Genomic DNA, 17289 nt, shown 5'->3' with positions numbered 1-17289 from the left:
ATTCTCCAGGCCCCTGACATCTGACTGATAACCATCCTGGACCAATCCTAGGGCTAAGAATGCAGGACAGATAATTCTCAAGAATGTACTTTTTACAACAAGAACTTTTAATCTTAATTTCTTCTTCAAAATACTTCTGGGGTTTTGCCCAAAATACTTCTGGGGTTGTGTTCATATGTGCAAATTCAAAGACCCTTGAATAAGTCTTTAGCATTTATTTCTAGCAAAGCCTTCAGACTCTTTTGAGTTCATTTGACAAGTATAAAATAAAAGGAATATGCATTTATTGAGTACCAGCTGTGCACCAGGCACTGTACCAGGTATCTTGTGCTCATTCATTCATCTAATCACTAATTAATTTATTCAACAAATATTTATCGAGCATTTCTAATGTGGCAGACAATAATGCAGGCCAGGGATTGGTAAATTATGACCCACAGGCCAAATTCAGCCTGCCAATTGTTTTTGTGAATAAAGATTTATTGGAACACAGTAATGTTCATTTGTTGACATATTTCTATGACTGCGTTTGGGCTATAACAGAGCTGAGCAGTTGTGACATTATGTCTTGCGAGGCATATCGACTGTCTGGCCCTTTATAGAAAAAGTTTGGTGCTCTTGGTCTGGGCACTGGGGCTGCTGCAATGAACGAAACAAATAAAAATCCTACCCTTCTGGAGGGAGCTTACATTCTCCTGGGTTTAGGGGAGAGGTAACACAAATAAACCGCCCTGGCTAGTGTGGCTCAGTGGATTGAGTGCCAGCCTGCGAACCAAAGGGTTGCTGGTTCTACTCCCAATCAGGGAGCATGCCTGGGTTGCAAGCCAGGTCCCCAGTAGGGGGTGCGCAACAGGCAACCACACATTGATGTTTCCCTCTCTTCCCCTATCTAAAAATAAATAATTTTTTAAAAAAACCAACTAGGTAAGGTATTTAGTATGTTAAATGGTGATAAATGATATGGAGAAAAATAAAGCAGGCAAGGAGTATCAGGAATACTGAGCGGGGGAGGGCAGGTAGCAGTGGGGATTGCTGTGAAAAAATGGGTGTCAGGAAGTCCTAACTGCGAAGCTGGCACTGAAGCAGAGACACGAAGCAGGTGAAGAAGTGAGCCACTTTGGGTGGCAGGAAAGAGCCATCCGATAGAGGAACCACAGATGCCAGAGCCCTACTGGAGTATTAACAAAGTTAATCTTATAATGAGCACTAAGTACCAGGCACCCTTCAAGTGCTTTACATACAAAATCTCATTTAATTACTTAAGTCATCTTCTCATTATACACTTAATCGTACAAAAGAATGATCTGAATATATTTCCAATATTTATACAGAACTTTCAGTTTACAAAGTTGTTTTGTAATGTTGTTTGCTTGCTTTTCACAGTATTTCAAGGAGGTTACTGACCTCTTTTTGTATAGCCAAAGACTAGACAGGTCAAGTCCCTTGCCCCAAGTCACACAGCCAGTAGGTGCTGGAGCTGGAAAGTAAACCCAAGTCTGTCTGGATCCAAATGCTGCATTTCTCTCTCTAAGCCACCACCTTTGGAAGGCATGAAAGCCATATTGTTCAACTCACACCTCACCCAAATCCTGCACCAGAAAAAAAAGTCAAAGTCATGTTGAAAGGAACTCGATTTCCACCATCCTTCTAGATGCAGTGCACAGATAAGCTGAAGTCACACCCAGACCTCACAGACATTTGACCATTTCCTCAGCCCTGGGCACCTATGCTCTGCCCCAGACTACTTCCCTCTGTGCCCAGTGCTCTGCAGAGCTAAGCCCTGCACCCAAAGCAGGTGCTCAAAAAGGAGTTGTTCGTTGCCAGATTAGCCATTGCTGAGGTCTTTTTGGTTGCATTTCAGCAGTTCATGCTTAAGAATTGAGGGAGTTAAGTAGAAAGCCATTAATTCAACAAATAAGCATTGAGATTTACTATGTGCAAAGTCTTTTTACATAGTAAACAAATTTATTATGGTAGGGCTAAAGGTGAACAGGACATGGTCCTCCCTCTGATAGCTTGCAGTCTGTGGAGGTGAAGAAGAACTTTTTGTGTGTCCTGCATGACCTACTGTATGCCAAGCACTGTGCTAAGCCCTTTACATGGGCCATCTTCATCACAATTGCAAGGGGAAGATGTCACTATTATTTTACAGGTGAGGCATCTGAGCCTCAGGGCGGCTGAGTATCTTACTCAAAGGCACATAGTAAGTGGGTGGCAAAGCAAGGATTTGCACTCAGGCCTGTTTGCCCCATCGAATGTACACAGTCAGCTGTCACACACCTCAGAGAGTGAATGGGCCAGAGGAGAAACTCAGACAAGAATTCTGAGAAGAGTGGAGTCCTTGCACGTGAGGACTTCAAGAAAGGCTTACTGAAGAAGGTGCCTTGAGCTGGGCTCTAAAGATCAGGCCTCCAGACAGAGGGAACCCAACCAGAAAGATTGTTTGCGTGACAGCTCCAACAGTTTTGTTTATGGGTCAAAACGTTTGATACGAATATGTTGCCACCGGGGGTTGGGAGTGCAGAGATCAGGCTGTGCATCAAACAGACTTGGAGATTAATTTTTTCTCCTCCTTTGACTGGTGGTGTTGACCACAGACAAGCTAGCCAACCTTCTCAAGCCTTAGCTGTCTCTCCAGGAGGTTACAGACAGTTTGAGGTCAGCAAATTCACCATTAACTCTGCTTTCACTTTTCCACTCAGCACCCACTTGGAGCCCCTCCCTGTGCCAGGCATGGGCTCTCGATGCAGGAATGACTCAGTGTGTTCTCAAAGGAGTTCAACCAGAGGGAGAGACAAACCATCCATTCATTTATTGATTGATATATTAAGACAAGAAACAAAAAGCAAAGCAAAAAACAAAAACAAAAAACCCACCACCTTTTGCTAATCCCCCATCTGGGCCACACTCTGTGTTCAAGGTACAGAAAAGAGCAAAAGCCATGCCTGCTTCAGGAGCTCCCAGTCTGGCAGGGGCCAAGAGAAACCATTAAGTGCATGGTGTGTCCCCAGAGCTGGAGGACACCAAGCCAAGTGTAGAGTAGGGTCCTTTTCTTTTGTTTTGTTTTAAATGATAATGAATAATTTGTTCTGTGGGTTTTTTTCTGGTTTAGGGCACTTATGGAGTTTTCACCATGAACGAACTCTATAAATTAAGGCACCCAATAAATGACTGATCAACTGATTGATTGCCATGTTACACAATAAGCTGCTAGCAGCAATAGGGGTACATCCTGGGTCTTTACCACCCTAGACATCCTCAGTGGGGAACAAATTTACTAGACCACAGCTGGCTTGAGCAGGCTCTGCAGCTCTAAGCAGTAGAGCCTCCTGCAAACTTGAAGTAAAATGCAGTCGTTCTCAGCCTGCCTCCCAAGGGGGTAGTGAGCATTAATTAGTTACCATTGGTAAAGTGCTCTGAAGATGTGGGGTGTATAAACACAGCAAGTCATTAGGCCTCTCCACACCACTATACTCTACAGCCTGGGAACTGCTAATTGAGAAATAATTAACACCTCAGGGTGCAGAGGATGGATGCTGGCTTTTCCAGGATTGGAAGGGATGTAATAATGTACATGGGAAACAGGGAGAACTATACGGCTTCTTTGGATCCCAAAATATAACAAAGATTATTCATCTCCCGCCTAGGAGGAGGAAGCATGGGGAATATTGCCATAGTAAAACCTCTGGGACTGCACTCCTTGGGGAAAGCCTTGACCACAACACTGGGCTGCAGAGGTGGAGCCACACCTGTAAATCAAAAGAGCTCAGGTCCAGCCCAACTCTGCCTGGACTTCTAGCTTGCTTGGGCAGATAGCAGTTGTGGGGTTCACCCAACCTGTATTTTCCTCAGCTGAAAGACTGAGATGACAACATGCATCCGCCATTTCCCCTACTCCTACGTAGTTGTCTAATGACTTTTCTTGAGTCCAGCAGATCCAAACCTGGCTACATATTAGGATCCCTGAGGGACTATAAAGTACTGATGTCCAGACCCACCCAGATCAATAACCAGCATCTCAGGGCTGAGCCTGAATGCATATGGTGATTCCAATGCAGTCAAAGTTGAGAACCACTGCTTTGGCCTGTATGTCAAGCACTCTGTTAGGAGTGGTGGGAAAAGAGGATGTAAACCCTGCCACACTCCATGCTTCCCTCACACTTGCTTATCATTTCCTGATTTTGTGCCTCTAAGTGTCCTGGCCCCTCTGCCTGGGCATTCTACTCTATTCCCACTGCCATTCTTGTCCTGGTAAACCCCATTCATCCTTCAGGCTTGGCTCCAAGCTCACTTCCTCAGTGAAGCCCTCGTTCCCAGCATTCCCACAGGAGGTTCCTCAGCTCCCGTTACACCACTGATCACACCGTGTTGTTCCTGGCAGATTCTGGATGAGCTGAGAGGTTCTTGGAGCCACTATCAGAATCACCAGTGTATTGCACTGGGTCTGGTACATTTTAAGCACTCAATAAACTATAGCTGTTATTACTTACGTAAAGTTATATGATATGTAGCCTTCATCTCATTTACCTTTGCACCTGTGGTGCCCAGTGTCTGGAACATTCTTCCCCCAGATATCTGCAAAACTCTCTCATCTCCTTCAGGTCTTTGCTAAAATGTGACCTTCTCAGCGAGGCTTTCTTGATCATCCTATTGTAAACTGCAACCACACGACCTCTAACCTCTGCCCTTCCCTAATTAATTTTTCTCCATAGTACTTAACAGCATCTGACTGATGGAGCCTGTCTTCGTATAAAATTTTGATAATTTGTTCACCATGGACTTTTTGCATTAATTTTAAAATTAATTGCATTAAAATATCACTTCTGATTACTGAGTTCTTTGACATCCCCTTAAGTTTCACTGTGTTCGTTTATCGACTAGAATGTAAGCTGCATTGAATACAGGGAATTTTGTTTGGTTTGTTCAAGATTTCCAGCTTCTATAACAGTGGCTGGTACATGGTAGCTGCTCAAAAAATATTTTCTGAGTGAAAGTTTGATTTACTATCTTAAAGTCTTTTTCCAATTGTTTAAAAAATTTAAATTGAAATTGAAAGCCTGTGAATTAAGAGGGTAGATTTGAAACAACATGGTCCACTGTTGTCATGGTTACACAACGGCCAGAAGTCTTCCTAGTCCGAAAGTGGGGCGGGCCCTGGCTGTGGGAGGGAACACCACATTCAAAATCCAGAAAAAGGTTTTTTGACCATAGAGTTACACCTCCGTAAATCCTAGAGAGCACTTCCGGGATTTACTCATTGCTGCCCCGGCCAATCTTCGATCTTGGGGAAAGCCGAGTTCTCTCTCCTTGGCTGAGCTTCCGGAAAAACTCTTCACTTGTCTATAAGTTGGGTGGGGGTAGGCCCCTAAGCACGGCTTGTGATTGGCTAGGAGGTTGGGGGGGTTGGCGCTAGGGAGGCACGCCCCCGCCGCTGGCCCTGGCGCAGGCGTGCTGGCTCGGCGCGGAGGTCTTGGCCGGTGCCGCTGGCTGGGGTTGCAACTGGTGAGCGTGGGTGACGGCAAAGGCTGAGTAACTGGCGGCGGGTAGGGGCGTGGGCCGGGAGGCAGCAGAGTGACGAGAGAGCTCTGGGCGCGGACACCTAAGACCCTGATATCCGTTTTCCCACGTGCATCCCATCTTTGAGTTGGGACAGGGTCAGAGTTGCATAGCTTTTGGCAAATACTTGTCTCCTGGCCTGTTTCCTCCGTGGAAAATTGAGGTCAGGGCTTGCTCCCTTGTCTCCTTCAGGTTGTTGTGAGTGTCAGTGTTTCTAGAAATGCTAGCCCGGGAAAGACCCTCAGGGATCACGTAGTGGCTGAGCCAGCTGCCCATTTTACGTATTGGAAAACAGGTCCGGAAACTGGAGTTTTTTGACCGCGGGAGTGACGGCCTAGACAGTTCTTAGAACTAAGTTTTGGGTTCCATTGTTTTATGCAGCGCGATCCGTGATGGAGACTTAGTGGGAATTGGAGGCAGAGAGTTGGCCTCCAGATGTGGCCCTGTGCTCAACTGCCAAGTTGATGCCGTGATTTCACATCTCAGAGCCTCCCTCTGCGTGAGTGGGACCTAATGAGGATAGGAAACACTTGATGGCACTTGCTATATATATCACTGTTATCAGCACTTTATGCATAGCTTTCCTGATTGGATTGCAGGGCTGTCGTGAATCAAAGAACCTTAAAAACGGCCTGTGCTGGAAGGACAGAGTAGATGCTCTATAAAAATATATTGAATGACCCAATGACTCCAAGTCTCTTTGCCAGAGTATGAGATGCAAGACACATTAGTTACTATATTGCTTTCAAGGTATTGTCAGTGGAAAAATTGAGATATAATTATTCTGTTGGTGTAAGCTGAGGGGTCTGAGGAGAGGCACACATTTGGGGCTGAGGACAGAGGGCTTAAGGCTCTTATTTAAATTATCCAGATAACCTTCCAGTGCACTCCTTCACTTTGCTCTTCATTTACTAATTGGTGAGAAAACATTATTAACAATAGCCTTGCTATTAGGCATTGCCAGAGGCCCTGAAATCTAAAATTGCAGAAAACCTAGTGAACCCATAATTTAATGGAGGAATAGGGCATGAAATATTGTTCACTCCTAATGCCTGGCACACAGCAGGTAATCAAAAACATGTCTGAAAATTGTTCCAATACAGTCTACTATGAAGAGGTGTGTGCAGGGGGAGCACAGAGAAGAAACTACTTCTATTTGGAAGGGTTGGAGGCTTCTTGCAATAATGAATAGGAGTTGCTGGAGTGAAGTTCACCTATTCTGGGAATCATGAGAAATTTGGGGCATGTTAGGGGAGTGGTAGGATAAGCTGGAAGACATGTGTTGGGATCAAAATATGAAGAGGCTTTGGTACTATTCTGAGAAAATTATGAGGGGGGACCATTAAGAGATTAGAAACAGGGGTGCTTGTAATATGGAGACTGGGCAGACAGGAGTCAAGGATCGTTCGGTTCATTCATTGGTAGACGTTTATTGAGTGTCTGCTGTATCCTGGCACCAAGCTGGATGTTGCAGATATAATTTGGAACAAAAGAGACATGGTTACTGCCCACTGTTCACCCTGTCAGTGGGTGAACAGGTAGGCTTCTGTGGTGGTTCTCCCAGTGTGGTCCCTGGACCAGCAGCATCAGCATCACCTGGGGACTTGCTAGAAATACAGGTTCTCTACCTACACCCCAGACATACTAAATCAGAAACTGAGAGGGTGAGGCCCCACTGTCAGCATTTTAACAAGCCGTCCACATGATTCTGATGCTCACGTAAGTTTCAGAACCAATGGTCTACTGTAACGTAACAAGTGGTACTGCGGGATTAACCTAAGGCTGAGGTAGTAAGGGAAGGGGTGGACTTGAGAGAAATCTTGCAGACTCATTTGCTTTAGGAGGAGCCAAGGGTGAAGGCATTTCTGGCTTGGGTCACTGGCCTGAGGTGGAACCTCAAGTGTCTCCATCACTTGGTTCACAGGTGTGAACCACATGTTCTTTGCCTCCAGGACCCATACTTCATGCAGTTACACTAGGACTCTGTAGTGTTGCCTTCCAGCCTTTTTCGGGTCATAGACCACAGAGAAAATGATAATATCCGTCTAGTGTGCAGAGGCAATGGACATGCTGCCTGAGGTTGGAGAGGACCAGCTAGAGGACCTGAGGCTGAAAGCCAGAGCTAACCACGTGGGAATTCCCAGCTTCCCAGTGCTGAGAGGAATCAGTAACCCTGCAGGGGAGCTTTGCTCCATGCGATATGCTGAAAATCAGAGGTGCTCACTAAATTTGACAATATAAATCAAAAACCTTGGAAGGTTATACCCTTTGACTCAGTAATTTCATTCCTGAAAATCCTCTTCCAAATATATAACAAAATAAAACTTTCTGTTTGTTGTAGATTATATATAAAAGAGAAAACCCACAACTCTTTCTGGTAGTAGGAGAATCATTCTTGATGCAGTCAATCAATGAAATGTATTGTCATTAGAAATGTGTGACTGGTGAAATCAGTGAAACCTACATGCTCATTCATCAGATGACGTCTAGTAAGCCCCTGCTGTATGCTGAGTGGAGAGCAAGTTAGATGTGGTTTTGGCCCGCACAGGACAAAGTATCTGGGCGTAGACGGGCAGCTCATTGAGCAATGCAGTGGCACCTCAGTACTCATCGTTAATGTGTCCTGATGAGTGGTGAGCTAGTGGGGACTGATGAAGCATTTTCTCTCACGGGGTGGCATCATGACTCATACAAGCTCTAGGACGTGCAACGAGTGGTGAGCAAGTACCAAGTGCTGAAACTTTTTTTCTCATCAAAATGTGACAAGTACCAAGTCTGATGGGTTCTGGAGCCAACGAGTACTGAGGTACCACTGTAACTCCAAAGAGTGACTGGTGTTTGGTTGGGGCAAGTGGGTTGCTGCAGGAGACACTGTTCTTTGGAATGCAAAGTGTGGGACAAGGAAGGCGTCCTAGAGGACAGAACGGTAATCCTGAGGCCTGGAGGATGGGTAAGTGTTGGTATGTAAGGGGGACAGTGTGTTGAAAGTGAGCCTGGTGCAGCTGGAACGTGGAGCAGGAGACGCTGAGATGAGGCCAGAGGAGCAGCAGCCAGCTCACGTGGGGCTGTGGTACCGCGAAGGTCTGAAGCTCAGACCCGATACTAAGGGTAGCAGGAAGCCACTGGCGGACTTTAAGCAAGAGAAACTGTTAGGTGTTTTGGACGTGTCCCCTGTGGCTGCAGCGTGGAGAATGGATTGGAGGAGGAGGGAGTGGAAGCTGGGAGCCCAGTGAGGAGGCTGTTGCAATAAGCAGGTGAGGTGATGGCGGCCTGGACCTGGGTGGAGGCTGCGGAGGTGGAGAGAAGAAGTAGACTGAACAGCAGGCGAAGACGACAGAATGACAGGGCCAGAGGGTTGGTGTATGTGCGACATGGTGGGTGGAGTGAGTGGAACCCATGTTTCTCTTGGCTTGTGGTGCCATTCAGAGCAATAGGCAGCACTGGAGGGGGGCGGGTTTGGAGGAAAAGTGCTGAGTTCCTTCTGGGGTGCTGAGTGTGAAGTGCAGTATATTCCCCAGGAGGCGTTTGGGTAAGTAGGTCTGAAGCATGAGAGACCTATACGAGGTGGAAGTGTTGACTTGGAGCCATTAGCATGTGGCCTAATCAGGGAGTGTGTGTGTGTGAGGAGGGAAGGATATAAGACATTTGACGTTTAAGAAGGGTGGGCAAAGGACAGGGCTGACAAAAAAGGTAAGGGATCATCAGCTGCAGTTGTGTTTGAACTGGAGTTATAGTTGCTTTACTTTTCTTTTTTGTTCCCCCCACCCCAGTTTTGTATAATAATAATAGCAAACATCGATTGAGCTCATAGAATGTGCCAGATACTATTCTAGTAACTTTTTATAACTCTTCTAAATTCCCTACCTATAAGGTAGGTCCTATATTTTCACATTTTACTGATAAAGAAACTGAGCACAGAGGGGATAAGTCACACGCCCCAAGCCATACAGGGCGCTGTCAGCAGGAAGCCCTCCTGGAATCCAGGCTCCCGAGTGTCAGAGCCTATGCATTTGCCACCTGTTCATGTCGCCACAATATGCAGTTACATCTTTTTGTAAGTGGGAAAATAATGATTTTTTTTTTTTACACGGCAGTAAGAAAAGTAGTATTGGGATCTGCAACGATATTAGAAATGAAAGGATTTGCATCTGCAGAATCAGTGGCCGTCTTAGAAGTTTGTTGGAGGCCAGACTGAGCTGGCTATTCCATGGTGTCAGAGTTAATGCTTATTTCTGCACAACTCATTTTTCTCCAGGCACAAGTGCTTCCCTGTGCCAGGGTGTCATGGAAGGGCTGCTGACAAGATGCAGAGCGCTGCCCACCCTGGCCACCTGCACCCACCAGCTCTCTGGGTACGTTCCCAGGTTTCACCACTGTGCCCCAGGGAGAGGGAAGCGCTTGGTGCTGTCTCACATGTTCCAGCCCCAGAACCTTCGGGAAGACCAGGTGCTCTCGCTGGAGGGCAGATCTGGTGACTTGACATGTAAGAGCCAGCGGCTAATGCTGCAGGTGGGCCTGATCCACCCAGCAAGCGCTGGTTGTTACCACCTCCTGCCTTACACCGTTCGTGCCATGGAGAAGCTGGTGCGGGTGATAGACCAGGAGATGCAGGCCATTGGTGGGCAGAAGGTCAATATGCCCAGTCTCAGCCCAGCAGAGCTCTGGCGAGCCACCAACCGGTGGGACTTGATGGGCAAGGAGCTGCTGAGACTTAGAGACAGACACGGCAAGGAATACTGCTTAGGACCGACTCACGAGGAAGCCATAACAGCCCTGGTCGCCTCCCAGAAGACACTGTCCTACAAGCAGCTCCCATTTCTGCTGTACCAGGTGACGAGGAAGTTTCGGGATGAGCCTCGGCCCCGCTTTGGTCTTCTCCGTGGCCGAGAGTTTTACATGAAAGACATGTACACCTTCGACTCCTCCCCAGAGGCCGCCCGGCAGACCTACGACATGGTGTGTGATGCCTACAGCAGCCTGTTTGACAGGCTGGGGCTGCAGTGTGTTAAGGTCCAGGCAGACGTGGGCAGCATCGGGGGCACGATGTCTCATGAATTCCAGCTACCAGTGGATATCGGAGAGGACCGGTTTGCAGTCTGTCCCAGCTGCAGGTTCTCGGCCAACATGGAGACACTAGACTCATCTCAAATGAACTGCCCGGCTTGCCAGGGACCACTGACCGAAACCAAAGGCATTGAGGTGGGGCACACATTTTACCTGGGCACCAAGTACTCCTCCATTTTCAATGCCCAGTTTATTAATGTCCATGGCAAACCGTCCCTGGCTGAAATGGGGTGTTACGGGTTGGGGGTGACACGAATCTTGGCTGCTGCCATTGAGGTTCTCTCTACAGAAGACTGCATTCGCTGGCCTGGCCTCCTGGCTCCTTACCAAGTCTGCCTTATCCCCCCAAAGAAGGGCAGTAAAGAGGAGGCGGCTGCAGAGCTCACGGGGCACCTGTACGACCACATCACAGAGGCGGTGCCGCACCTTCGTGGGGAGGTTCTGCTGGACGACAGGACTCATCTGACCATTGGAAACAGACTGAAAGATGCCAACAAGTTTGGCTACCCCTTTGTGATCATCGCCAGCAAGAGAGCCCTGGAGGACCCTGCCCATTTTGAGGTTTGGTGCCAGAACACCAGTGAGGTGGTCTTCCTCACCAAAGAAGCAGTTGTGGAATTACTGAGTCAAGTGCAGGTTGTCTAAATGCCCCCAGCCCACTCCTGCCCCACTTTGCAGCCTTGGAGTCCATTTGAATGCTGCCTTTCCCATGCTCCTTTCTGGGGCTGGTCTCTCCAGAAACAGGGCATCTCATGGAAGATGAGCACATGTTAGGGAAACCAATTTTTATCTAGTCATTTATTCAAGCTGTTTGTATTTAATGTCACTAACCTGGTCCCTTTCTCTGGATTGGCCATGCTGCCACATACCATTCCATTTATATCTCATTGTAGAAGCTTCTGTTAGGAGGCAGGGAGGCAAGAAAGAGCAGACTTCTTATCTTGGCCCTGAAGCAAGTTGCTTCCCTTTTCTCAGCTGAGTTTCCCTTGGGTGTAGGGTGGGAATGGCTGATGGCCGAGGCCCTCCTGGCTCCAGAGTCTGACTCTAGGCCACGTGTTGCATATGCCTCTCCTCCACTTGAACACATCCTCTCCTCTACTGGGGCCTCAGTTTCCCCATCTCTAATATAAGAAAATGGACCTAGATCTATGAAGTTCTTATCAGCTGTCTGTCACTGGCTGGTTCCATGAGAGGTTCATGACAGACAGACCTGCTTCCTCTGACCCTCCTTAGTATAAGCCTCACTGAAAGTTGATGTAATGAGCTAATGGGCCCAATAGATCTGGCTCTGTTGAGGTCTCTCTGCACTGAGATCATGTTGTATCAATTGAATAAAGTCAAACTGTTGGATGAATCTTGCACATTCATTTGAGACAGTGGTGACATCTGCCATCTTAATATTGTATGGTACCTTGAGAGTCTTCTTCCTTTTCCTACTGTTTCTACTCTCCATTTCAAAAGGGAAAAAAAGATGGGTGTCTGGAAAGATGTGTTTTAACCTGTTCCTTCCCACACATATCAAGGATAGCAGGCTTTAATGCTGTGGTGACCCCTCTGTCCTCTGTGCAGAGTCAGATTCTAGAGCCTTGGCAGGGGGGAATATTAAGATCTCTGCCTGAATTGTGTGGAAAACTAGGAGCAGACTTGAGCCACTAGTGCAGTGCCACCTGCTTTTGTTGCTTCTACTCACCAGATTAGGGTCTCATCCAAATCTTAACAGGAATCTAACAAGGGCATGCTCAAAGCCACCACCTCCTAAAAACACACCAGACGGCGCCTGGGCGTGGTTTCCCCCGCTGGCTTCCCGGCACCCTCCTGTTCAGCCCTGAGGGCATTCTTGTTGGGGCCATACAGCTCCTTGTCTGGTGGGCCAGCTTCTCATAGTTGATGGTCAGCTCCCCAAGGCCAGGGTCCTAGGCACATTCCAAGTACACTGCAGTTCTGGTCTTGGCCAGTTGTTCCACCTGCCACACAGCTTCCCAGCAGCTTGTTACTGCTAGAGTAACCCCACCCCAAACACACACTATCGGGTTCCCTAATTTAACTGCTCATGTGAAGCCCTGATGACTCCTAGGCCCACCGCTGGAGCTCAGGCCCAGCATTCAGGCCAGGAGGTGCGGATTCTGACAGCCTACCTGGAAAGGCTGGATTGTGAGGCAGGGAGTTTAGCCGTGGCTGCACGTTGGAGCCACCCGGGTCCCACCCAGAGAGGTTTTGCTAATGGGCTGGGGTGTGGCCAGGTGTCAAAGCCCCTGGATGATTCTAACATGCAAAGTCCACTCAGTTCCTTGTGTGCAGGTAGCCGCCTTCTCTGCGCCCACCTTTTAGCTGAGCGTTTAAGTAATTTCATTTGTACATTATCAGACTGATACGAGCTCTCTGCTTTTAACAGTCTGGTCATTTATTTGTTGGGGGCTCGCCATGTGCCACTATGCAGTGAGGCCCTTTTATACACCGTGTTTTAGACCTTGAAACTGTGCAGGGGAGGTGCTGCTACTCTCAGTTTACCAATGAGCAAAACTGAAGTTTAAGCAACTTACTCAAGGATGCACAGCTCTAAAGTATCAGAGCTAGAATGGAAGTATTGACCAACACCTGCCCTCCCCACCATACCGCTTGGCCTCTGCACAAAAGTGATTTCAGTAAATAAAACATTTATGTCTATCTCATCAAATCTGTCTAAAATAGGTGAGAAATTAGAATTCATGCAAATGGGTGCATATATACTTAAAAATGTGCTCTATAATCATGTATGGAAGGCTAGCACTTTTAACAATTTTTAACAAATGTGTGAATTACAGAATAATTGGAGAATGATGTAGAATTATGGAACTTTAGAGCAGGAGTAGTTCGTGGAGTCTGCCTGTCCAGCCTTCACTTCAACAGATGGGAAACAGGCCTGCCATGGGCATTCACCGGCCATACCCCATCTGACTGGCAAAAGGCCTGATTGTAGGCTAGGTGCCACATCCCCTGAATTAGCCTACTTCCAGTTGATCTTACTGTATTAAGAGGACTGGCTGGATCAACCTTTGAGCTACAAAAGCCTTGTATATGAAACAGGTACTTTCCAAGGCAAATAACAGGGAGTGTGGTGATTTGCCCAAGGTCAAGTTGAACTGAAACCTAGGTGTCCTTACTAAGCCAGTGTTTCTTCTGGTAACCAGAGGCAGTTTAATTTGGTTGAAAGATCAGAAGAGACATAATCCTAGATTCACCTCCAGGACCTCAGACAAATTACTTGCCCTTTGTGTATTTCAGATTCTTTATCTGTAAGATGCCCTCATGTTTATGGTACCCACCCCCCAGTGTTGTCTGGAGGCTGGCTGAGCTTGCTTATGTGAAATGCTTAACCCTTAGTATGCTCTCAAGAAACACTTCCCTCATACCAGGTGATTTAGGGAATGCCCCCAGTGGGAGCTCAGGTGCTGCCGTTAACTTTATCTCCAGACCTGGATCTTGTTTTCTTGTGATGCTTTACAGCCTTCTTGGGAATGCCACCAACAAGAACTAAGTAATGCCTATGGAATGGCTCCGTCTCCTTAGAGGAAAAGATGGAGATATTCACATTGTGTACCTTTCTCCTTCCTGAATTTGCCAGTGTTACCACTTGCCATAAATTGATGAAATGGAAATGCTTGCAAAATAACAGGTACAGGCTTTATTATCATTGTTCATTCCTTGGGGAGATCTAGAAGCAACTTGCTGGGAAATATTTAGCAGAATTAATACTTGGGGACAAAGGCTCATGCATAACAAAACCATCATATAAATCAAGCTTAGGATGCAAATCAAGGGCTCCATTAATATTCTGTGTTTTAATGGAAGAAACACCTGCTGGGCTATCCATAAAGAAGCTTGCAGAAATCTGTTGAAATTGTCATTTTCTTAACTACCTGAGTGCCAGGCCTCTTCACAGAGGTCCCACTCCATTTCCACACCAAGGCAGCAGAATGCTTTTTAGAGTGGATTGTGACACATCCAACAGCATGTAAAGCTTTGTTTCAGAGTTAGGAAAAATCTTCATAATTGTGCATAGTTTTCTATACTGTAGAAAATGGGAGAGTCTTTTTATGATGTAATTGCAAACTTAGGGAACATTTGAAAAAAATTAAGGTTCTTAGTTGAAAATAATGGCTTATATATTAGTGACGCAGACTAGAGGCTCAAGTCAAGACTTCCTGGGCCACTAGTTGTGTGACCTTGTGCAAGTATACGTGCGCATACTCCCAGCCCTTCCTGGTCAGTAAAGTGCAGATAATAGTGCCTAGCTCATAGCATGTACTTGGTAAGCGGCAGCTGCCCTTGTTCACAGTAGCCCGGCCCACAGTAGGTGGATGGGTGGTGCACGTGGGCCAGCACATTGTCACCACTTTAGTGCAGGCATGGTGTCCACTCCTGTTAAACCAGCAGCTCTCAAGGCTGCTGTGAGCTTCCATGGTGAAAGCTTAATTGCCCTTGGCTAATTAAAACTGTAGGACCAGGAGAGTGAGGAGGAGGCACTAGCCAGTTAATGCTAACTGAGGATGCCCCATTTGCAAGGGTAGAACTTGTTGACCAGGCTCACCTAGAAAGCTCATGGGCAGACAGGAACCCCATTGGTAGGGTGTTGGGTGCCATGGGGGTTCCACTGTGGGCTCTGGTAGGGGCTTTTTCAGACTGGATTCTTCTACCCAGGCAACAAGTTCGGGACATTACATGACTGAATGTCAAGACTTTACCATAACCTTGGAGTAGGCAAGGGCCGCTGGATCTATTGCCAACTCCTTGAAGGCAGGGGCTAGTCTCATTACTATTAGTGTCTCCTGAAGGGTTTAGGGGAGTCCCGAATTCCAGTTCTGGCTATGCTTTTCACTAGCTAGCTGACTTTGGACAAGTTACCTACCCTTTGTGCCCCTTCTCATCAGTAAAATGGTGCTATAAAACCTAGAGATGTTGGGAGGATTAAGTGAACCAGTCCACATAAAGCACCTAGAACACTGCCTGGCACTTCCTAAGTGCTCCAGAGATGGCAGCTAAGCCAGGCCAGCATATGCACTGCCCCTGAAAAATGCCTTTTCAAGACTCCTTGCCTTTGATTAAAGGCCTCCTACTTGACCCCGTCCCACCAATGCCTTGTTTAACTTCATGGCCCACATCCATCATGTGTTCGGGGGTGAAAAAGCTTTGCCTCAAGTCATGGGTGCTGAGGATGCTGGTGCCTTGGCCTTGCTCCTCTTCTCTGGACTTGTTTCCCCATCTGTAAAATGAGGTGGAGGAGGGTTGGGTCCTTGCAGGAGCTCTGACTCAGCTCCGCTAGTGTCCCAGACGTGAGCAGGTGACAAGGGTGGTCCCAGGGGAGGGCCTAGCCCACATGCCCAGCTGGAAGTATCTGCACCTGCACCCCAACCCTTCCAGTCCTGACCCTGACCTGTGGGGTCTGAGGGTGGGTGGGGTGTACACATGCCAGTTTTGTTTGGCCTGCAGAGACCCCTGGTCTGTGGGCCTGCTTCTAAATCTGTGCTGTTCCACTCTCCTGGGAACCAAAAAGAATGGCAGAGCCCATGGGCTGGGCAGGCCAGGAGCCTTCCTGGAGGTGTAATATGGCCACGTTGGTCTTGAGCTTGGAAATGCCACTGATGCTAGTGTGTGCATAAGTGGGGCCTCGAAACAGGACTTGACGCATTTTTTTTTCATTCACCCATTTACTCATCAGCACACTCACTCTCACTGAGCTCCCACTCTGTGCCCGGCCTGGATACTCAGACAAATCCCCACCTGGCCCCTGCCCAGAGCTAGCCTCCTGGAAGGTTTAGTGCAACATTTCTCAAACTAGTATTGACAACTTGGGCGAGACTGCAGAGTGGGTAGGGGGGCTATCCTGTGCACTACAGAATGTTTAGCAGCATCCCTGGCTTTAATTCACTATATGCCAGTAGCATCCCACCAAGTTGTGATCAAAAATGTCTCTAGACATTGGCAAATGTCCCCTCAGTGCAAGGACCCTGGTTGAGAACCACTGGTCTAGTGTTACCAGTATGCATAGACGTACGCCTGGATATAGATCGCTTGAGTTAGAGCTAGTTATTGACTAATTATGTGCCAGGCACTTGACTAAGCACTTTGCATGTGGTACCTGCACAGAAGTACAACAGACACACCTAAAAGGTGGGTACAGTGAAACATTTTACAGATGAAGTAGGCTTCTAGTACAGTCCCTTACAGTCACAGCAAGTCAATAGTCACTAGGATCCTACCTCTGGTCTAACAATTTGCCATCCTATGTCTCTTCCATTTCTGTCCCCAACCCTCCCGGGAGGGACAGACAGGGACTGATGGGAAGGGAGAGTAGTCAATCATCTGGCCTGCCAGTAGTCTTACGAAAGGGGTAGGTGACAGGGACAAAGGTCACACAGTGACCCATCAGGTGCATCTATTTTTGAATGTACAACCTGCTCTCATCTGTCATCTCATCTCAGCCTCACAGTGTCCTGGGAGGGCACAGGGCAATCCATCTGTTTCACAGAGGAGTAAGGAGGCACAATGGAACCTGCTTTGCACCAAGACAGTGAAGTGGCTGGAGGCAGCTGCTACAGGGAACCCTGCAATGCCTGGTAGGGTTGTTGCTAACTGAATGTCAGGCCTCTTACACAAAGTGCTGAGTTCACAAAGAGAACCAAGCAGGAGTCT

At 47.4% G+C, this 17289-nt stretch overlaps 1 protein-coding gene across 1 annotated transcript; it reads left to right on the top strand.

The window, feature by feature from the left end:
• Window positions 1-5457: 5457 nt before the first annotated feature.
• On the top strand, window positions 5458-11932 carry PARS2 (prolyl-tRNA synthetase 2, mitochondrial). The gene is made up of 2 exons (XM_054573651.1): window positions 5458-5502; window positions 9812-11932. The coding sequence occupies exon 2, from the start codon at window positions 9841-9843 to the stop codon at window positions 11263-11265; it is 1425 nt and encodes a 474-aa protein (XP_054429626.1). The 5' UTR covers window positions 5458-5502; window positions 9812-9840; the 3' UTR covers window positions 11266-11932.
• Window positions 11933-17289: the final 5357 nt, after the last annotated feature.

This window comes from Pteronotus mesoamericanus, unplaced genomic scaffold (assembly GCF_021234165.1).
Source record: "Pteronotus mesoamericanus isolate MK-2021 breed Mesoamerican mustached bat unplaced genomic scaffold, CSHL_Meso_final contig_105, whole genome shotgun sequence".
Taxonomy (NCBI): domain Eukaryota; kingdom Metazoa; phylum Chordata; class Mammalia; order Chiroptera; family Mormoopidae; genus Pteronotus; species Pteronotus mesoamericanus.
Note: the sequence above shows the minus strand (reverse complement) of the source record. Positions and strands in the feature narration are given on the sequence as shown.

Excerpts from the sequence above, each read along its gene's own strand:
- PARS2 (XM_054573651.1), top strand. The coding sequence starts at position 9,841 with ATGGAAGGGCTGCTGACAAGATGCAGAGCGCTGCCCACCCTGGCCACC.